Source organism: Mus pahari, chromosome 13 (genome assembly GCF_900095145.1).
Source record: "Mus pahari chromosome 13, PAHARI_EIJ_v1.1, whole genome shotgun sequence".
In the NCBI taxonomy this organism is placed as follows: Eukaryota; Metazoa; Chordata; class Mammalia; order Rodentia; family Muridae; genus Mus; species Mus pahari.
The window spans coordinates 30,544,767-30,567,486 of NC_034602.1; the positions used below are offsets into that span (position 1 = coordinate 30,544,767).

General features: G+C 50.2%; 1 protein-coding gene across 1 annotated transcript in view; it reads left to right on the forward strand.

Moving 5' to 3' along the window:
* C13H4orf50 (chromosome 13 C4orf50 homolog) overlaps positions 1-22,720 on the forward strand; it is a 66,846-nt gene that overhangs the window by 32,190 nt on the left and 11,936 nt on the right. The window contains exons 9-12 of the mRNA XM_029545015.1: positions 1,953-2,009; positions 3,206-3,388; positions 9,135-9,183; positions 10,620-10,741. Coding sequence (XP_029400875.1) covers positions 1,953-2,009; positions 3,206-3,388; positions 9,135-9,183; positions 10,620-10,741 — 411 coding nt within the window. The remainder of the gene's footprint in view (positions 1-1,952; positions 2,010-3,205; positions 3,389-9,134; positions 9,184-10,619; positions 10,742-22,720) is intronic.

Consider the following 22,720-nt stretch of genomic DNA (forward strand, 5'->3'; position numbering starts at 1 on the left):
CAGAAGATGGCCTAATCAGCCATCTTTGGGAAGAGAGGCCCCTTGGTCTTGTAAACTTTATATGACCCAGCACAGGGCAAGGCCTGGGCCAAGTAGTGGGAGTGGGTGGGTAGGGGAGCAGAGGTGGGGGGAGGGGTATAGGAAACTTTTGGGATAGCATTTGAAATGTAAATAAAGAAAATAATAAAAAAGAAAAAAAAAAGAATACTTTCTCCCGACCCCCAGCTTACTTTTTTTACTCCCTTCTCATCCACATGAACAATCATTTGTCTTTGATAATCTTATGCAATGTGTTTCTGTCATATTCTCCATTCTGCCTGCTCTCACAGATCCCCTTCCCTCCCCCACCCAAGTCTCCCTCTCCTCCCTCCCCACCCTCTGCTTTCTTTAACTTAAATCCATCAAGTACATTTGTGCTGTCCATATACTCTCAGATGTGTGGCCTCCCACTACAGTGTGGTCCACTTACCAGGGCCTGTACTCTTAAAGAAAACAGACTCTCAATGGTCAATAGCTGCTTGTGCTAGAGGTGAACTCCATGCCCTCTTCCCCTCTCTGCGCTCAGATTCAGTCTGACTTGAGCTTGCGCAGGTCTCCTGCATGCTGTCACAAGCACTTAAATCGATGTGCAGCTGGGCTGTTTTGCCCCTAAAGCACTGTTTGCTTGTAGTCCCACCACCTTTGGCTCTTACACTCTTTCTGCTCCATCTTCCACAGTGATCCCAAGTCTGGGAAGAGGGGCTGTGATACAGATGTCCCCTCCAGTGATTGATTGAAACCATGTATTGAATGAAATCTCTTTTTAACTGCAAGTATCCTGTACTCATCTCATAGGGTTAAGGTCTTTCCCAGACTGAGCCAGGGAGAGGCTGCATCAAAGCCTGAGTACATTGAGTCCCATTTGAATACAAGTTTATCCACTTGAAGCTGGCATCTCTCTTTGGACCAGTCCTGGAAAGTTACACCAGATAGATGAACAGAAGTAATGTTTGTAAAAGCAAAGAAGCAGACCAGCATTACGTATTCCTGCCAACAGAGACCTGCGTAAATAAATCACACCACAGCTGCATGAGGAGAGAGTGTGTGAGCTTTTAAAAGGATGAGGCCAGTTGGTTTGCTTGAAAATGTCGTCAGGCTTTTCTATTTAATTACTAAACAGGATGCGCGTGCGACACTCCCCATGCATCAGATTTTCATGTGTCTGGGCACACACATCCTATTTTTGTGAGTGTGTAATGTTGAGGAAAAAGAATGATGGGTAAGAACTGGTCAGGGGCAAAGATGAAGGGTTTATTTAGATTGCAACAGATAAGAGAATGTGAGGGAATTGCCATAAAATTCCCATTTTATATATTTTATAGGAGAAGAATTCAGACAGATTCTGGTAAGGTGGGATGATGGGCTAATGTGGAAAGTCTGAGGTGACCTTACACATGCCTGGTACCTGTTCTCTGGCTTCTCTCTCTGTCGTGCTAGGTTCCATACTTGGTCCTTCTCAGCAGGGCCTGAAGCCAGGTCAGGAGGGCACTCCAGCTGCATGATGAGTGTTGGGTTCCAGAGGCCAGCCCAGAGCTGAGGGCTAGAGTGTGAGCAGCCTCACACCAGGAACAGAATCCACGTTGCTGATCTGCCCCAGGTGGTAACAGTAGTTAGTGCCTATTGAGCACTGCTGACCGCCATGTCTGGGTCTAGGTGCCCTATATCAGTGACTCTCAGCTTGGGGTGAACAGTCATTGCACCCCACTGCACAGAAGACACTATGCAGGGACATACAGGTCACATGGGCCAGCTACGTCAGGATTATGTGTGGCTCAGGGACCCACGTTTCATGGTAGACTGTGTCTCTATGGCACTCCGTTCCCCACACAGGGAAAGGTGACTGCTGGCCAGCACTGGTACCTTCCCCTGACCCATCCCACACTGCTCAGTCACAAGTGTGTTTCTCCTTTCAGCTTGAGGAGCTTCGGGAACAGCAGCGTAAAGTGCGCCTGGCTTCAAGCCCTCTGAAGGTAACATAGTGCCAAGTCACCATTTCGTATTTCATGAAAATAGCCAAGTGCCAGTCATGGATGTCACCCAGGTCCCACACGAACAGTGCTCCCTGTATCTTCTTCACCTGGCTTCTCACGTGTGTGAGATCATCCTGTATGGTGTGTGTCTTGACTCCACATGCTGTGTCCCACTTTGTCCTCGGAGCCGGGCTCGGGGGTGGTGCCTTGGTGCCCACAGTCCTCCCTCCCCTTTCTTCTCCTCATCCTTCTGCTTTGTTCTTATCTCCCTTTCTCCTTCCCCTCTTTCTCTTCTCTCTCCATCTCTTTCTGTCTCCCCCACTTCTCCATACTGCATTCATTCCAGTGCATGCTTCCTTAGGAAGGTCCCTACCCCCACCTATCCTTTTATATGTATATTTGGGACATACTGAGGAAGGACCCTTGTTGCAAGCGCTCTTTGCTAGCAGGATAAGGTGACACCAGGATAAGGTGACACGTTTAATCTGGGCCTGCATTTGGGAAAAGGAGGCAGAGACCCACCCACGGTCCCAGTTTCTGTGTGGGTGGCTGAGGAGGAGCCTTGCTTGACCATCAGTTGGATGCCACGACACCCAGAGCCCCTGTTTCCTGCCTTCTCTTGGGGGCTCAGTCTCCTCAGCTGTTATATTAGAAATAAGAACCACTTCATCTCCCACAGTTCTGAGTCTGTTGGGGCCTCACCTTTGTGTTATGACCCTGAGGTTGAGAAACACTGGTATGGGTAAAATGGAAACTTTAGGAATTCCCACCGAGACTCTAGGATGCCATCTGGGACACCAGTACAAGGACCCCCCATAAAGTCAGGACCATGAGTGTTCCCCCTAAGTTCATGCTTTGACAAAGCCCTCCCATTAAAGGAGGATCCCAGAGCTTTGTGCTTTAGCAAGGTGAAGCCAAATGAAAAGGCAGGGAGGGCCCTGCTGGGTGGTTCCTGGTTCCCCTCACAGCGCATCATACAGATTGGTAGGCTGAGGTGTGGAGAGACGCTTAGTTGCAGGTCTGAGCCACCACTGAGTCTGGGTCTGTATTCTTACCTGCCTACTATGTGAGCCTGGAACCTTTTAGGATGGTAGCATGTAGCCCTGAGGTCCCGGTTGCGGATGAGGGAATCGTACCAGGAATGGGGCAATGCCTTAGCCCCCAGCTCAGCCTTTACCATGAACCCCAATTTCCAGGCCAAGCTGGCTTCCCTGGTCCACAAGTGCCAGGAGAGGAACCGCCTGATTGAGCACCTACTGCAGGAGCTGCCAAGGCACGAGCCCAGGAACCGTCTGCTCTCTGAGCTGGCAGAGAACATGCTTGGGGATGTGGCCCTGGCTGAGTATAGCGCCACCTTCCTGACCCCAGGAGCACCCGAGGTAAGATGCCATAGACAACCTTATCCTTGCTTCTAGGGACTCTTAGGTGGACCCAGCCCAGGTCACCTGCTTCTCTGTGCTGTCTTGGTGACCAATTCACCCCCCCCACTGGTTCCTTCTCTAGGTGGCCCCTGTATTCTGGGGTCTGGGAAGAGTGCTGGGGAGCCTTTGACTCTGAAGCGCTTATGACCCTGTGCAGGGACAATGGACATTAACGTGTCACCATGATGCTGTGTCACCAGACATTCTTGTCACCCATACTTCAGGAGCTCTGGACGCATAGCCCCTTCTGCCAGCATGCTTGGTCCACTGACTGCCTCCTGCCCAACCTTCAAGGTTCCTAGCACTTGTCTACAGCAACTGGTCTAAATCCCAAAGACCACAATTCCCCTCACACCCTTCACCCCCACGCTACCTGGCATGCACAATCAAGCATGCATGGGGGATTCTTCCCATGTTGTTGAGGGCATTTGTTGATACCTCTCTGGGAGGCCAGAGCCTCTCCCCAGCTGTCTGTCTCCCCATTGTCTGACCCAGAATCTGCTCAGGGAAACACTTCTTGAAGTACAAGGTCATGAACAAGATCATGATGTGTAGCTAGGCAGAGAGAGCGCTTGCCCCGCACTGGTGAGAGCCTCAATGCTATGCTCAGAACCACACCCACATAGAGATAAACCCAATGTGTGAGAATCTCCTCTGAAGGTTAACAAAAGAAGAGATAGAAGGTGAAATACTCAGAAGTCCTGGTGATGGTGAAGGGTGGTCCTGGGTACCTATTTTCCTGATCTAGATAGAGGGTTCCCAGGGGGTGTGCTTGGCTCTGAACAGCTGCCTGGGGGGAACCCAGCAGTGTCACCCATGTCTGCCTGCATCCTCTTCCTGTGATTGAGACAGATCGGCCTCTGAGGCTGATGGTAGTGTGGGGTGGATGTGTTTTCCGGGAATATGGCCTTGGGGTTGGCTCTGGCCACACAGGGGTGAACCTTCTCAGCCCCTCACAGCCTGCAGATGTCTATGATACCAACTGCCATGCAGCTGAGGGGGTGGAAACTGGAGGTCATAGGGCTGTCAAAGGTGTAGAGACTTGGTGTAGGGCCAGAGCTCAAATCCAAAACACCAGATGACATGTCTGGTGTTCATCTGTTTGTTTCTGTGGGTTTTTAGAAGAAACTGGGGTGGGGAGAGGTAGAGAGGTAGAGAGGGAGAGAGGGAGAGAGGGAAAAGGAGAGGAAAGGAGAGTGGATTCTAGTTAAAGTGATCAAGACAATCTCTGGGACACAGTGCCTAATAGTTTCGGTGAGTGAGGCAGGACTGAAACAAGGAAGTATTGATTATAACATGAATACTGTGCTGGGATAAGCTGGTTTCCAGTAGCCAAACTAGAAAGGGCTGATGGGTGAATCAGAGAATAATCAATTATCTATGAAAACAGAATTATTGTGTGGCCTGGCATACTTTAGGTGAATGAATACCCCAAGGAAGTCAGCACATTTTACCCACTGCAGTTCTCAGAGAGGCGAATTCATTAATGTGTTCATATGTTGGTCAGTTACCATCTGTTGTCAGAAGGTCATGTGGGAGCTGGAAGAAAAATGTGGGTATGGGATGGGGGTGAATGTAAATGTGTTCCATTCTGCTTCTATCTGTAAGGAGATTCTCTGAACCTTAGATGCCTCCTCTTGGACTGGGGCATAGATTTTGGAGAGGCCATACAGAAGGCATAACTGTCCCCAATTGTCACACTATTCAGTGTCACAGCCCTGAGTCTCTTCCTGGCTCTGCTCAGAACTGCCACCAGCTTTGAAGGTGTCCTAGTTTGGTTTCTGTTGCTGTGACAAATGCTATGGCCAAAAGCAACTTGGGGGAAGAAAAAGGTTTCCTTGGTTCTTGGATCACAGACCATCATCGGGGAAATCAAGGCAGGAGGTTGAGGCTGCAGCCGGGAAGCAGGAACTGAAGTAGAGACCATGGAACGGGGTGCTGATTATCTCACTTCTCTCTGGTTCATGCTCAGCTTGCTCTCTTAGACAGCTCAGGATCTGTCCAGGGATGGCACTGCCCACAGTGGGCAGGGCCCTCCCACACCCACCATCAAGACCGTTCCTCACAGAGTTGGCCATGGGCTACTCTGATGGAGCTAACTCCTCAACTACTGAGATTCTTTATCTGCAGGTGTGTGTAGGTTTGTGTCAAGTTGACAAAACCAAGGAGCACAGAAGGTGACTCTGAGTCCACCCCTGTACTGTGTGGTCTGGAGACCGCAGCAGCCTGCTGTGCCATGTCCTGGCCAGGAGTGTTGACAGGGTTCCTGCCACCCTCAGCCATAGATATGGGGAGCCAAGTAGGTCAAAAACACACAGTGAGCCAACCAACTGGGTAAAAGACAGTTGGCCCTTGCAGGGCTCAGGCCAGGCTTGCCCCACGTCCGCTAACTCTGACCTGTACAATGGGACCAGCATGGTCTGCTCAGGGGGGGATGCCGAAAAGCCAGGATGGGATAACTTGTCTCCTATAGGCAAGACGCTGAGACCAAGGGGTCCAGGGTCGTATCTCCACTCCACCACCCTCTCTCTAGCCCTTTGACCTATGAGGTGACACTTTACGTGTTCTGCTGACTGTGTGCAGGCGATGTTCCAAGTGCTTGCTGCAAGCTAGCAGAGTGTCCTGGCCATTATCCCACATGAATGGCCCAGCCCCCCCCCCAATCAGATGACAGAAGCGAGGCTCTGAGATGGTCTTCTCCAAAGACCTACATCTCTATGGAGCATTCTTATTTGGTCCTCTACATGCTGAGTGACTTTGCCTAAGTGATGGGAGGGGCACTTGAAGCTGACACTGGGAGTCTGTACACAGCCCCCAGCAATGACCACTTCAGGTGTAGATAGGTAGGGCCTACCTGAGTGCAAGCACAGAGGCGATGTGGCTGGACTGGGGTTCATGGTGTCTGCACTGGCTTCAGTAGCTTCTAGGGCTGAGGGATGGAGTGTTGGTCCAGGACCAGAGAGACAAGTCCCCTAAGGGTGTGGCAAGGGTGTGGCTAGGCTGGCGTCTGAGAGTCTGGCTAGGTACTGTGTAGCCCTCTGTTCCTCCAACAGTGTGTTCTGAGCCGTGAGGACCCTGGTGGCCAAGTAGTTGCTGGAGAGGGACACTGAGCTCCTTAGTGCTGCTAGTGGCAGCCCTTCCTGCTGGCAGTTGGGGACTGGAAGCTGGTCCAGAGTGCCTGGTTTTATGGACACTAGCTTTGCTTCAGGGAACACAGATGGGAGTCCTGATGGAGGCCTTTGGGCTTTGGCTGACAGCCGAGAGGGCTGCCTGGTGGCTGAGGAGTTGCTGATGGGCATGGGGAAGGCTGTGCATGGCACCAGGCTGGCAAGTAGGGAGATGGTGTGTTTTTGACAGAAGCATCCTGGAAACATCCCTGAGGAATCCATACACTGAGGTGCCCAACAGCCCTTCTTTGGAAGCAGAGGCTATGACAATGGGACATGGTCATCTGTGTTTGGTATCTTGTAATGAATGCAGTCCTGCCCTCCACTCCAGAGATGAATCTGTTCCATCTTCCCACATCCCCTTCTTGGAGGAGAGTCCTAATAACCAGGGATCTGTCAAGGCCTTGGAAAGGAGGCTGTACTGGCTGGTTTTTGCGTGTCAACTTGACACAAGCTGGAGTTATCACAGAGAAAGGAGCCTCCTGTGAGGAAACACCTCCATGAGATCAGGCTGTATGACAATTTCTCAGTGATCAAGGGTGGGTGGTGCCATCCCTGGGATGGTAGTCCTGGGTTCTATAAGAAAGCAAGCTGAGCAAGCCAGGGGAAGCAATCCAGGAAGCAGCACCCCTCCATAGCCTCTACATCAGCTCCCACCTCCAACATCCTGACCTGCTTGAGTTCTAGTCCTGACTTCCTTTGGAGATGAACAGCAATGTGGAAGTGTAAGCTGAATAAACCCCTTTCTCCCCAACTCGCTTCTTGGTTATGATGTTTTGTGCAGGATATAAACCCCAATTAAGACAGGAGTAGAGAAGGTTTGGCATCCTCCCTTCCCAGGAGAGGGTGTGGCTTGTCACTTTCTCTCCCCCTTTCCATCATTGCAATGAGTGGAGTCTTGCCTCCGTTTCCTTTTCTGACTGGGATTTGAGAGAGGGATGGATCCCATCCTTCGTCAGCCCTTCTCACTGAGACATGGCTGTGGGGCCCCGCCCAGAGCACCTGCACTGTGGTCACCTCATCCCTCCAATGCAGCCTCCCCAGACTGCTGTACATATGTTGTCTCCCAGTGGGACCCCTTTCTCCAGCTCAGGTCCTTGAGGTGGTAATGGTGGGAATGCACAGGCAGCTGTCTAGAAGAGAGGAGAAGGCTTGTTGAGGGTAAGCAAGCAAACAAGCAAGCAAGCAAGCAAGCAAGCAAGCAAGCAAGCAAGCAAGCAAGCAAGGATGCATCATTTTTCTTTGCTCACAGCTGTGGGTGTCATGTTGCTAGCTTCTTGAGTTCCTGCTTCGATTTCCCAAACTGATGGAATGTAACCTGGGATTGTAAACTGAAACACCCCCATCCCCACCCCATTGCCTTTTTGTAACTGTATCTGTTGAAGCAACCACAATGAAATTAGGACAAGAGCATCTACCCACACCTAAGCACAGCAGGAGAGCACCATCACCTAAGCACAGCAGGAGAGCACCATCACCTAAGCACAGCAGGAGAGCACCATCACCTAAGCACAGCAGGAGAGCACNCAGCAGGAGAGCACCATCACCTAAGCACAGCAGGAGAGCACCATCACCTAAGCACAGCAGGAGAGCACCATCACCTAAGCACAGCAGGAGAGCACTATCACCTAAGCATAGCAGGAGAGCAGGCACCATCACACCTGGAACACAAGGATCCTGAAAGGTGTGGTAGAGTGGGTTGTGACCAGAGGACAGCCAGCCTTTGGTTACTGGTCACTGCCTCTGTCAGTCCATCCTGGAGACTCCATCACAGTATCTAGCTGTCACATAGATCCTGGTCAGGGCAAGTAGCAGGCAGCTGGCTGAACTGTGTTAGGATTCTGGAAAGATGATACAGGGTCACTGGCTCACTTGAATGAGGTCTTGGGGTTCACACAGAAGTTTGCCAGTGATGGAAAGAGAGTAGGCTGTGCTGGTGCCTGGAGCATCAGGATGAAGATGGGGGAGAAGAGATGCTCCAGGGTCACTTCACACAGGACCATGCCTCCACAGAATGTCCCAAAGGATGCAGAATTGAGAGTCCAATATGCCTTGAAGATCTAGTAGATGGCTTCTTCTTCACCAACAGGGGCTGCTGGGTGGAGTGTGAATTCCTGAGGCTGCCCTGTTGCCTATATTGATGTGACTGATCATCGCAGTAGTGCATGGGGTGAACTCAGGTTCAAGGACTTCTCATTACCTGGGTGATGAATCAGTGGCCCCTGGCAGCACTAGATGCCCCAATGTTCTTTAATTTTTCTCGTAATGCATTTCTGAAAAGACACGGGTTGCTGTCTCTGAAAGGAAGTTGAATCTAATTGAAGGAAATGTAATTGTCCCTGGTATGCGGTACCCTGGAGCAGATCTGGGTCGCCGGGATGGTGGCTGAGGAGGGAATGTGGCAGACACACTATCACGCCCACCTTCCTGAGCAGGCTGAGCTCAGCTGCACAGGGTGGCCAGCCTTACTCTGGTCCTCTGGGGACCTTCACACCCTGCTCTCCCAAGTATATCCACTGAGTTGTTCTTTCTTCCAGACGTTCTGCCACCTGGATGTGAGCTCCAAGGAGACCTCAGCCGGAGGAGGTCAGTGCACCTGCCAGAAACCTTTCTGTTTGTTCAGCAGAAGCCAGGGCCGGGTGGGGTGGGTGCAAACTGCCCAATGTCAAGCTTGTACCATGAAGGGGACTTCCTCTCTCTCCTTCTCTTTCTGCTGCTCAGCCCTGTCTTACCACCACATAGCATCAGAACATACTGAAAAAAAAAGAAAAAAGAAAAAAGAAGAGCCTCAAATTCCTTAGCTCTGTTCTTCATTATGAGCCATTACATTCATTCATCTCATATAATATCAGGAATAAGCTCGGAGGACAGATGTGTTCACCCTATGCCTTCAGTATTGCGAGTTAACCCATGCCCTCTGTGGAACGTAACACAGTCACTAAGGTGGCTGAGAATACCGTGCTGTAGGGCGGTGTGATGATATTAAATTCAAAGATGGTAGGACACAGAGTGCTCGATCCTGTGAGCTGTATCACGCACGCATCACGCACGCATATCCACGTGTGATCAGCAAAGCGGGTTAAGAGATGAGCTAAATATTCACTGTGGTTACTCAGGCAGAGGCACACGAGTGGTTTTGTTGTCGTTCTTTTGTCTTTATTGTAATAGGGGAATTAAGGTGCCAGAGACCAGACAGTCTCCTCTCTGAGGGCCTTAGAAAGTGCTGCTTACTAGCCGTATGAGACTGGGTTATTGGTGTGGAGCTGACTCTGAGGGCTTGCTGAGGTCGCACTCATAGAAGGACTGAGCACTCTTCAGATGCGTTCTCTCCATGGCTCCTAGATTATATTCTGTTCTTGCCAGCCCTGTGATGGCAGAGGAGCTAATCAACCTCTCTGGGCCAAAGACTGTTTTCAAAATGAGGACACTGTGACCTTCCTGTACGGGGCCCAACACATAGCAGGGTGTCAATACATGAGAAGAAAGGATAGTCTTGTGCGGATGGGGGTGCCCTCTGCACCTTCATTGCTGTGCCCCATGCCTGAATTGGTATCTGATTCTACAGCTGGAGAGTTGTGGATTCTAGCTGGCCACACTCGGCCACTGGTTTTCATGGAGTCTGCCCTCCCTGGGCTCAGCCTTCTCACTTGTGGAAGAAGGAAATGCTTATGATTAATGGGGCCGTTTGTGCTGTTTCTGAAGACTGCCTGGCACCCCCTGCAGGGGATGCCTCCAAGAGGGGACAGCAGGGAGTAGCCCCACCCTGGAGGGGATTAGGGAGACAAGGAGGAGTTTAGGGAGGCAGGCAGTGGTTTGGGGTGCAGCAAGACCATGGTGGTGCCGTTATTAAGTGTGGTACTCAGAGGATTCAAAGGCACCAAGTGAGCCTCTGTCACAGGGACGGCAGTGTGGGAGCGTTTGTGGACAGCAAGAGACTGGAAACAGTAAGATCAAGTATAGGATGTGTCAGTTTTAAAGATGGAAGCTTGGCCTGAGGCCTGACTGAAGATTCTCTCTTCCAGCTCAGGAGTATCTGTTTAATTCTGAAACAGACAGTGTCCTCCAAAGCCTGTGGGGTGTGGAGTCCTGGTCCCTTCCAGGGGCTGAGTGGGCACTGCAGACTGCTCCACCGGGTACCCCAAAGGTAAGCGCATGTCTTCACCTCACTTCTGAAATATGGTTTCGACTGGAAGAGGAATACACTCTCAGATGTGCACACTTACGTACACACACACACACACACACACACACACANAGAGAGAGAGAGAGAGAGAGAGAGAGAGAGAGAGAGAGAGAGAGAGAGAGAGGAGAGAAAGAGAGAGAGATGTGAACAAACACATGCACATACACGTGCACACATGCCAGCCCCAATCAAGCCCACCAGGTTAAGTTGTAAAATGTAACCCAGTGTCTAATATGTGCATTTCAGCCTTTGTTTCTGCTGAAGCCCATGCTGTATGCTATTTTCCTTGAGGGCTGGCCCTCATGTGTGGAGACCCGGGTTCTGGGCTGAAGCTCTGCTGGTGATCCCTGCCCCAGGAGGACTTCCCTTGCTCTGATGGGCTGAGGTGTCCAGTACCTTCCCCACTGAGGGCTGACTCAAAGATCACACAGCCAGAGCAGCTCCGCCTGATATCCAGTCACACTCACTTCTAGGCCCCGAACCTTCAGGCTCCTCCGAGTCCTATCCATGGTTCCTGGTGTCACACCGGCTATGGGATTTCTGTCCAGCACCGACCCTCACAGCCCCTGCACCTCGTACAGACTTGCAAGTGAGGGGGAGGACTCTGACCCCCTCATCAGACTGCACAAGGACCCCCACCCCTGCTGTCAGGGTCAGTCCCACAGAGCCCCTCAGTTGTGGTCCTTTGCAGATCCTAGCTGACAAATACATGGTCCTTGTATTTTTATCTAGATGTGTCTAGTCATTTCTGCTATGAAGTGCCTGAGCCAGTTATCACCAGACACAATACACTGACTCCAGCAAACTATTTAACTTATCAAATCTGCGGCCTGGTGGCTCTGAGTTCTACCCTTAGCCCCGTCCTTGTTAAGTCAGCGTGATGCTGGCCAAGTCCTTCATCTGCTTGTGTGCCAGTCTCCTTCTGTATAAAAAGGGAGTGTCACTGCCTGATGCTGTCATGAGAAGGAAAGCCAGGATGGCCATGGCACTCTGTGTTTGCTGGCCTTACCCAACAAGGAAAGAACAGAGAAAGTGGCTCTTCCTGGCTGCATCTCAGCGCAAGATTTGGCCTTTCCCATCTTGACCCTTGTGACTTTTCACTGCCCTCCACATTTATTTATGTTTTTATCTTAAGCATGGAGATGATATATTTGCGTGCCAGGTTTGTGGGTCAATTTGATGACCGCACGTCTAGGAAGTCTTTGTTTCCAGTGCAGGAGAGGTGCTCCCAAGTGCTGGCTGTGCTCAGCAGGGCTTCCATCAGCTTAAGGCCGATGGCACAGTTACATGTGCAGAGTCCATGTCTAGAAATAAGAAAGTTTGCCCATTTTTCACCTTCTCCTGGGAAAACTACCTCCGACTCACCTTTTCCGATCTGTCACCACACCCTCTGCAATCTGGAGGCATCACAGGCAACAGTGGCCTTCCCAGACGAGGAGCAGAGTGAGCAATTGCAAGTTGTGTGGGGTGAGCATGGCTGAGGTCTTCAAAACTACAGAGAGGATCCGGGATAGGGGATGGGGTGCGCCTTTGGGGGGCCATGGTGACAGTGGCATGAGATTACCATGCAGGAGACACGGCCTTCCAGTCTGAAGGGCATGTTCTCCTGTCATTGAGAACAAAAGCCTTCGCTTCCACTCTGCCACCAGCCCAGTGCTTGTAGGCCAGCACTTGCTCATTGGCAGGGTATGACAGCCCAACTGCTCTCCATCTCCATGACCTTGGCTGTGACTTGGTGACGATGGCCTCTTAGAACTGTCACAGTTGATGCCAGCACAGAAAGTGCTGGGTAAGCAATAGTTGTCATTGCTATATCTTCCTGGGATGGGAGGTGTGATCACAGAACTGTAATCAAGGGACATAGAGACTTTCACTTTCTCTTTTCCAGCAGCCTCTTGCCATTCTGCAACTCCTGGAGGATGCTGGCTTTCCCCCAAGCACTCACAGAGTGTCTGAAGCAATTCCCAAGCCAATAAATCACTGCAGCAGGCGTGGAGTTGACAGGGCCACTCACTCTCGGGGCCACTTCACAACCTCCATAAATATTTGAAGCAGAGCCTTCTGAGAGCACTTTAAGAAATCGGGCTTGCTCTCGGCCCTCGGTGAGCGGGGAGTGCTTTCGTCTTTGTCTTTAAAAGGGCTTGTGGTCGTGGTTTAAGGTGGAAAGGTGCCGGTGTGCCTTGCAGACCAGCTTTTGGTAGGTAAAAAGGCAGTGATAGAAGGATTTCCTGTGTGCAGATCTGAGAAGGACTGGGCCACTGTGACAGCTGCATAGTCACCCTGCACAGGGTGACACATGGCAGGCCACCCTGAGGTCCTTGGACCTCACCTTCCAGCTCTTGTTCCAGGCTCTTCCTCAACATGCCTTTTCCTCTTTTGTAAGGAAGGTCAGAGGCCTCTGCCGTACTCTATTCTCTCCTAGAAGGTTGCACAGGGACAATGACAAGCCTGTGGGCTTGGTCTTAGTGTGCTTTTGGTTTTCAGTGTGAGAACAGACAGGGAATTTCCACTTGTCCTTTCCTCGCATCCCTGTTATCCCCATCTCACGAGACCAACCACAACATGGACCTAGGAACCGGTGGGTTTGGTTTCCAGGAGAAACGGGAGCCACTGAAACACAAAGCCCACAGAGCTGTGGTCACTTGTCGTGGGACAAGGAACCAAGTACAGGTTATATCCTAGAGAGGCCACCAAGTGGACCCACATCTCATTCAGTCATCTGGCTGTTGTGGTTGCTAGGTAACCACCATCTGCTGCTGTTGTGATGGGAAACACATACGGAGCTGGGTGAGCATATTGGCTTGATGGCCCCTCTTCAGCTCCCCTGTCTCTTTGTCTTGGAACTGCATCCTTAACGTCATGAGTTGGGACTTCAAGAATGTGATGGAGAAAGGATGTACAAGAGGCAGCTCATCCTTCAGGAGTGGTACCACTTCTGGTCTCCAAAGTGGTCCTGTGATACTAAGACACGAGGCTTCATCCTATCACCTCAGCTCCCTCCAGCCTCAGCTCATCTTCTGAGCCTTGGTGAGAGGCAACCCAGATAGGTCTCTCCAGAGTGATCCCTGCCGCTCACCATGGTGATTCCATACTAAATACAACATACTTGTAAATCAAAAATTTCAGTAAGCATCTCCTCTTAGGGTACACTGAGGGTCTCCAATAAGGGCCGCTTCGTGTGCTGACTTCCAAGCCCTGTTGCAATGAATGCTGGCAGATGCAGGCAGACTCCGGCCTTCTTCCAGGCCTGCTGAGCTCAGCCCCTTGGAAGGCACAGGGGGCCCAACACAACCTCAGTCAAATGCAAGGGGACCAAGCCAGGGCTTGCACCAAGGGTATTGAAGGCCAGGCAGGAGCTTGGCTTGCAGGATCTGGGGACAGCCACTCCTCTGCCTAGTCCTCTGGAGAGACCAGCAAACAGACTAGCCCTGCAGCTGCAGCAGAAAACAATTTATCAGTCAGTTGTTAGCAAGCCACATGGAGGACTTCCCCTGGAACCCAGCCAAAGCCAGTAAAGTCAGTGTGCCCCTCCCCCTAGCCATGAGACAGGTCCTTGGGGAGGGCTGGCTTTGCCTGTGTTAAATGTGGTTTCTCTCCCTGTGGTTTCATTCATCTTCCCGTGAATCTGGAAGTCCAGGGAGGACTAGAACTGGGTCTCCTTGGTCTCCTGCCAGCTCCTGCCCTGGGGGTTCCAGGCAGGCAATGGATAGCCTATGACCCAGGGCATCCGTAGATAGGATGCAGGGTGGGACTCTGGAGTAGGAAGCTGCCTGTGAGGATACTGCAGTAGACTCCTGGCCAAAGTGTGCACTGTGCTAAATCTCCCTAGAGGTGCTTCCAGGAAGAGGAGACGCCAAAGTCGGGTAGCCATAGGAGCAGAGTCACTTCCCTACCTCCCCACGGTGGAGGTAGGTGGAGGTGGGTTTGCAAACCCAGAGAGAGCATGGGATGCTATAACCCTGTACCATCACCCAGGTCTGGGATATACCATCTGTTGTCACAGACAAGCCCTGCTCAGGGGTATACGTGAGAAGAGGGAGGCTAGCCGTCCACCTTAAATGGCAATCAGACTCTCTCCAAGGTGGTGGTTTCTCTGGGGTTAGCTGAGCGCTCTGTGTGGGTTCACGTAATCCAAGGAGGCTGTGGTCAGAAGTCTGTAAAGACAAAGCGAAGGGAGCACAGTAATCGGATACAGGGGGTGCCATCATAGGGACCCATATCTAGCCTGGTGCTGTACAAAATGGACAGGTGTGACCATATGGAGCTGTGATGGCCTCTGCTTATGGCTGCACCTCCAGTAGGTTCTGCAGTAGCTCTTGGTGCTAAGTGTGTGTATATGGCAAAACGCCTTCCCTGGTCACCTCTGACTTTGTTGGGATTAGCAGTTCTTTTACAAGCATGGTAGAAGTGACTCCCATTTCTTCTGGCAGCTTTCACAGAAGAAGCAAGTGTTTGCTCCTCAGTTCTAGTAATGGCGGTCCTGCTTCCACCTGCTGGGCTCACAGTTAGTCGGAAAGGACCACAGGGGATGCTGGGAAGTGGTAAGATGGCCCCTGGGGACGTTTGATAAAGCTTTGGAGAGCCTGGGTGGCCTTTGCTGAGCCCTGAAGGTTGATAGTCTGACAGAGAAGAGGTGGGGACTTGGAGTGTCAGGTCCATGTAGCACTGTTCAGTTCCTGTTTCTTTAGGAGGCAGGAAGCCTGGTATAAAACCACAGGAAGCAAGGAGCTGGGCAAACGAACCTACAGAACCCAGATGGAGTGTGTGTCCTGAGGACAGAGCCTCATGCTCACTCTACCCTGAGCTGGCCAGATGGAGCTTTCAACCACAGCCCTTGGAGGCCTGGATTCTGCCTGGTAAAACACCTCCATGGTGACATCGTCTTCCATCATCTTTGCTGACATAGCCTGGTGACATGCTTTATGATGTCACCTCTAGAATGCTGCCCTGCCCTGCAGCATTTGTAACTCAGTGTCATCCTCACACACTTTCTCTGCCTCAGCCAAGAGACAGGTGACTTAGGAGCTAAGCATACCTACCTTCCACACCATGCTCTGACCCTTGCATCCCTCCAGGGTCTCAGTGTTCTGGCCAGTGGGATGGGTTGTCTGGCTTCCAGCATGACTAGAAGGGGTGAGCCACCCTTTGTCCCAAGAGGTCTCCAAGTATGGAAGAGCTCCAGTGTCATTGCTACTATGTGACTTCGACAGTGTGGTTTTTATAACCCAGGAACACTCTATAGTGTGTGGTGATAGAGAGGTGACAGGACTCAGCCACACACAGAGGAGACCCTGGCAGAAGAGGTTAGGATAAAGTATATGCGCTGCTCTGGGCGTTGTGTGGCAGTTTATAAACATCCCCTGGGACAGAGTTGGTCATACTCTTAGGACCTCATGGCCCCTAAGTGCCATGTCCATGCTGTGGTTGAAATGTATGGTCAGTGTGCCATGGAGCATGGGCAGCATCACACAGAGACACATGGACATATGCATACACAGACATACATACAGACACACACAGACATACATAGACATACACATAGACACACAAAGACACACACACACATATACACACATAGACACACACACACACACATAGACACACACACAGACATACACACAGACACACGTAGACACACACACATATACACAAATGCACACACATACACACATAGACACACATATACACACAGACATAGACATACATACACACAGAGATAGACATACATATACACAGAGACACACACAATACACACACAGACACACACACAGACATACATAGACATACACACAGACACATGCACAGACATGTACATATACACACATGCACNACACACAGACATACATAGACATACACACAGACACATGCACAGACATGTACATATACACACATGCACACACATACACACATAGACACACATACACACAGAGACACACACAATACACATACAGACACACACAGACATACATAGACATACACACAGACACACATAGACATACACAGACACACACAGATCCACACAGACCACCCCCACAGACCCCCCCCACACACACACACAGCAGAGAGAGGCTTCTATGGAATCCTCCAGAATCATGATGGTCAACTCTACTGCGGGTGCTCTTCTTGTCAGTGGCGAGAATGCAAGGAAATGTGGTTGTGGTTAGAAGAGAGGATACATGAAGGCAGGGAGCATCCGGGCTTCGGTTTATCCTTCTTGGCCTGTGAGCTGAAGGTAGGGCATGGCCTGGGATGACAAGAGATCCAAGATCTGAGTGCTAGAGGCTGCGGGGAGGAAAAATGAGGGTGGGTGATGTGAACGTGGCTGAAAACTGGCTTCCTAGCTAGGCCTGGTTGTACACCTCAGCGTGTTGTGAGTGGCGACAGGGACATCTCTCTGTCACAGGAAGGATGGATGGCAGGAAGGGAGGGAGTTTAACCTCATTTTGGAAAACAGGACAAAAGATGTCAAATATTTACAAAAGCAGACAGAAAAATTAGAGGTTCCAGCGTGTTCATTATTCAGCATCAACAAAGATCAGCTTGAAGGCAGGCTCCTTTGTCCATGCCCTTCCCCTCCCCTCTTCTCCACCCTCACTATTGGGAGGTGTGGCTAGATATTCATTCACTTCACAAACATTTCAAACACTTGTTCCATCATCATGCCTCCAATAAGTGATAACTCTTTAATTTTATCAAACATCCAATCTGTTCAGTTTTCTATTTTACAAATTGCATTGGTAATTTTTTTATGGTTTATTTAAAACTGTTTAAGGTCTCATTATAACTGATTGACATGTCTTTTTTGAGGTAGATCTATGTAAGGCAAAACTTACCTCATGAAATAAGAGTGTGGTCACTTGCTGTGGGACTGTCACCTCTGTCTCTCTCCAAAACATTTCCAGTTTCCTAAACTGAGGCTCCATCCCTAGAAGCATAAACCATCCACCTGCCATCACACCAGACTGTGTTGTATCTTAAAGAAAATGACAATGACTAGGTCCCTCATATAGGAGAACCTTTGGGATTTGTCCCTTTGTGCCTAGCTGTGTTAGATTTAGTACAATGTCATGAAGGTGCGGGTATATAATAGTGTGTCATAATTTCCTTCCTTTTAAAGGCTGAATATACTTCAACTGCATAGACTTGTCACAGTTTGTCCCCGCCACATGATGGAGGGCAGCCCTCTCTTCCTCTCCAAGGCAAAGGCATCATATCTGACTTAGCCTGCAGGCCACTCCTGTGTCAGTGCGTTCCCTGGCTTCTTTGTCCAGTGAGCATGCTCTATGAGAGTAACCGAATCTTCAGATGCTCCAGGTCCACATGTATGAAGCATATTTGTGATGTAATGTGGGATTCTCTCTCTCTCTCTCTCTCTCTCTCTCTCTCTCTCTCTCCCTCTCTCTCTCTCTCTCCCTGAGGGCTGGAGCTTGGACCCAGCTCATCCAATGCAGCAAAAGACAAGGGAGATGAAGTGAGTCTGATGAGGCTTAGCCTCAGCTGGAACCTGGGTACCAGCAGCTCACTTAGTGTCCTTGGGGAAAACTTGTGTCAAGCCAAGTCATGAATAGTCTTGAAGGATGATGGATGAGGAGGTCATGACCTCTCCGGGCTGTGTAATTAGACTGATGCTGCCAAGGAACACCGGCTAACACACGGACTCTGAATTTCCTTTGCAGTGGGGGCTGGGAGTTCTTGGAACCCCAGGGCCTCCTGGTTGATAGGAGCGCTGTACAGAGAGCCACTCCCTCCCCTAGCAGGGTCAAGAAATGAAGCCAGGGGTCTCTATCAATATTCACTTTAGAAACCTAAGGGCAAGCCTGAGCATGTATCTCAGTGGGTAGAGTGATTGCCAAACCTGCAGGGACCCTGGGTTCTATTCTCCCCTCTACCATGGAATAAACTGGGTGTGGTAATTCATGTTACCTAGCACTTGGGCAACTAGCACTTGGGAGGTAGACACAGGAGGATCAGAAGATCAGGGTCATCCTTGGCCACATAACGGGGCTGGGATCAGGATGGAGTGTATGGGACCCTATCCTGGGGCTGGGGGGATTTGATTATGGGCTGGGCTGTGATAGAACTGGTCTTGAGAGGAATGAAACATAATATTGACAGTGCCTTAAGCCAGCTAGAAGATTTCTGAACATTGCCTGGAGACCATGGCCTCCTATGCAGTGCCACAGACAGAAATAAGCGTACTTTAAGCAGTATGTACCACAGACAGAAATAAGCGTATGTACCACAGACAGAAATAAGCGTACTTTAAGCAGTATGCTTTCTGCTTATCAAATCACATATGTTTATTTGGGAAATGCAAACAAAGAGAGTGACAAACAAAGCCACCAGGAATTCCAGCACTGAGAGACTGGGAATTTACTTCCAGGCAGCTGGGCCTTTCCAGTCATTAGGCTCCCACAGTGATGATGAACTAATGGACAGCATCTTCGACACCATGAGCTTCACCAGTGTAGCATTTTGAAGGGGGCAGGAGGGCGTACTGGTAAAGATGGCGCCTTCTGGAGACAGTCAAGCCACTTCATAAATGTGATAGATGCTCTTGATCCTTCCGCGCCTCCATGTCCCCATCAGCACCCGTCAGCAACATCAGTAGACGTGTCCCTGTATAAAGGCTTGGATCGGGGTGTGACACTCTGATGAACTGTCTCTCACAGGCTCAGGTGTGGAACACTTGTCCCTCCCTACCTGGTGGCACCATCTTGGGAGGTGGCAGGAAGTGTAGCAGGCAGGGTCTCGTTGAAGGAAACAGGTCACTGACTGATGGGCCTCGTAAAAGTATCTTTTCCTGCTCTCTTCCTGTTCCTTTCTCCATGCTTCCTGGGTGCTGCAGAGGGTGCCCCCTGCTGTGATATTGGGCCTTAGGACCACAGCGGTGGAGCCAGATTGTAAGGGTCCGTGATTCACAGACTCAACTAGTATGCAAAAGCAAAAAGTGTTTTATTCTGCAGAAGTTCAGCACGCTGGGGTCTAACATCTTCCAAGATGGAAGAGCTCACAGGCTCAATTTAAAACACATTAGGGGAATTCTGGGAGGGGTAGGTGACCTTTATCTTAATCTGTTGGCTCTGTCTCTAGGGACATTCTGGAACCATTGCTGAGGTGCAGGGTGGGAGAGGGGGTCTGGAAACTGTTGCTAAGGACATCTGGAAACTGCTGCTGACCCATTGTCCTTGCCTCAGGCCAGGTGGCCCGACCTGGACTTGCCTGGAATTGCCCAGTTCCTGGAAACAGAGATTTAGGCCTAGTTTCCTGAACTGCCAATTGGAAGCCTGTCATGGCGTCAGCCTAGTCTGTCTCAAGAGGACCATGGGATGAGACCTCGGAAATTGTGAGCAAGGGTCAGTCTATGTTCTTTCAAACTGTTTCTCTCTGGAATTGGTCATAGCCACGGGAAGCCACATCAGTACAGGCATACACATTCCTTTCACTGGATGTCAAATGTGGATATCATCTTTACTGGAATAAATTATATATCTATATCTATATCTATATCTATATCTATATCTATATCTATATCTATATCTATATCTATATCTATATATATCCCTACTGTGTGCTGATCATCTTCCAAGGTTTCACACATGTTGTTTACTAAATGACACCCACAAAATCAGTTTCATTGATACTTAGAGAGATGGAGTGCTCGGAGCAGAAGACATCCTTTGCAAGTTATGTGGCAGGTGTCAGATCCAGAATCCCAGTCTTTCAATCCAATTGAACTCCCACATTCTGGCCTGCTCATGGACCACCCCATTCCTAGTCCTGGCTCTGATAAAGTCAGATTGATACCTAGGGTGCCGCTGTTGATGTGTCTGGTATTGATTATTGCTGCCTGCTGGAGCTTAGGTGCACAGAAGGAGGCTTTTTGTGGTCCATGTGTGACCCAGCCTCTCTCCCTCAGGGATTTGAAATCAGCTGTGGTCTCTCCTTGAGGTTCATGATACAGTTGGGGTGGGGTGTTCCCTGAGAGCCATTCCTTTCCTCAGGAGGTGCCATCAGTCTGACAGCTGCTCTTTTCTGTGGGAACGTGCTGTCAGGATTGGGGGGTACTTCTTTGGGACTATAGCTAGGACCTACAGAACACAGGGAATAAGGTCTTTAGTTTGAAGTGTCCAGAATCCATTAGACCTGAGAAATGGGAGATAGTGAAGGCAACACAGTGAACCAGGAGAAGTCTGTCTGGCACCAGGTTATTCTAATGCACTCATTTGTGGCACTGAATGACTCCTTTTCCACTGTTGTTGCAACATGACAGGGAGGTGCCACCTCCCTAGCAAGCTGCTGTGAGGGTCTGGGATGCGTATATTTAGGATGCTCACTGTGTGTCTGCATGGGTTATGACTTTTTGGAGCAGAGCTCTTACCTCCTGTGCTGTAGGTGTTGACTTGACTAAATTCGAGGAGATAAAGGTGTGAGGAAATGTCACCCAATAGAAAACACCCAGCAGATGTGTTTGTGCCCTGGCCCCCACCATCCTGTGTGGATTCCAGGGGAAGAGTCACAGAGTGCAGGAGGATGGGAGACAAGGCAAGGGATATGAGAGAAGAGAGAAGCCATGTAAGTGATCATGATAGGCATAGAAGCTGGGGCCAGTTCACTAGTGTTCCAGAATTGGCTCGACACAGTCATGCAAGATGGCTAGCACTGGGGTCCCATGAGATCAAAGGAAGAGGCCAACAGTTGTAGGCTTGTGGAGTGTACAGTTTACGACAGGACCATTGCCCAGGATTGGTGCATATATGTTGGTCAGGACAAAAGTGAGTTCATCTAAACTGGGGCGTTTCTGGTTTACCTTAAACTAACATGAACAAGCACATTCCTGATACCGGGAGCCCACTGCAGATCTCCACACAGAAGTCTAGTGGCCTTGTCTGTTTAGAATGTGCTGGGAAGCTATGTGGGCAAATCCCACTGGGGTCATCTTGGGAAGTCCTAGGGTTGTGACTCAGGATAGCTGTGCTTAGCTCCTGCTGAGTGCACACAGTGGAAAGTTATCTACCTGGGAGCCCTGCAAGCTTCAGCAAGCTCCCTCCTAGGGTCTCCACTTGCTCATTAGTGAACAGGGATAATGTCTATATTTACCTCACAGGGTTCAACACTCAAATAGGCACTCTCTCCCCCTCTCCTCTCTACTACCTCCCCTCCATGTGTGTGTGTGTGTGTGTGTGTGTGTGTGTGTGTGTGTGTTACAGTGGCATATATTTGGAGGCCAAGTCATTCCTAAGGACCCATCCATCTTGCCTTTTGAGACAAGGTCTCTCCCTAGCACAGGGCTCTTTGACATCTTGGCCAGCGAGCCTGTATGCCTCTTATCCCTTTTCTCCGAGATGGGGATTACAAACAGAAACCATAACCCTTTATGTGACTTCTGGGGTTCAAACTCTAGTCCTCATGCTCATGCACCAAGCACGTCAGTGACCATCTCCCAGCCCTCATTTAATCTTTAAGCAGATGCATCATAGAGTGTGGCAGAGAGGACACACCTGATTATGTGAATCTCTACCACCACCACCACCATCACCATCATCACCACCACCACCACCATCACCAACACCACCACCATCACCATCACCACCATCACTACCACCGTCACCACCGCCATTATCACCATCACCACCATCACCACCATCACCATCATCACCACCATCACCACCATCACCATCATCACCACCATCATCACCATCACCACCATCACCATCACCACCATCACCATCACCACCATCACCATCACCACCATCACCATCATCAACATCACCACCACCACCACCACCACCACCACTACCATCACCTCACCATCACTACCATCACCATTACCACCACCACCATCACCATCATCACCATCACCACCATCACCATCACCACCATCACCATCATCACCATCATCAACATCAACATCACCACTACCACCACCACCACCACCAC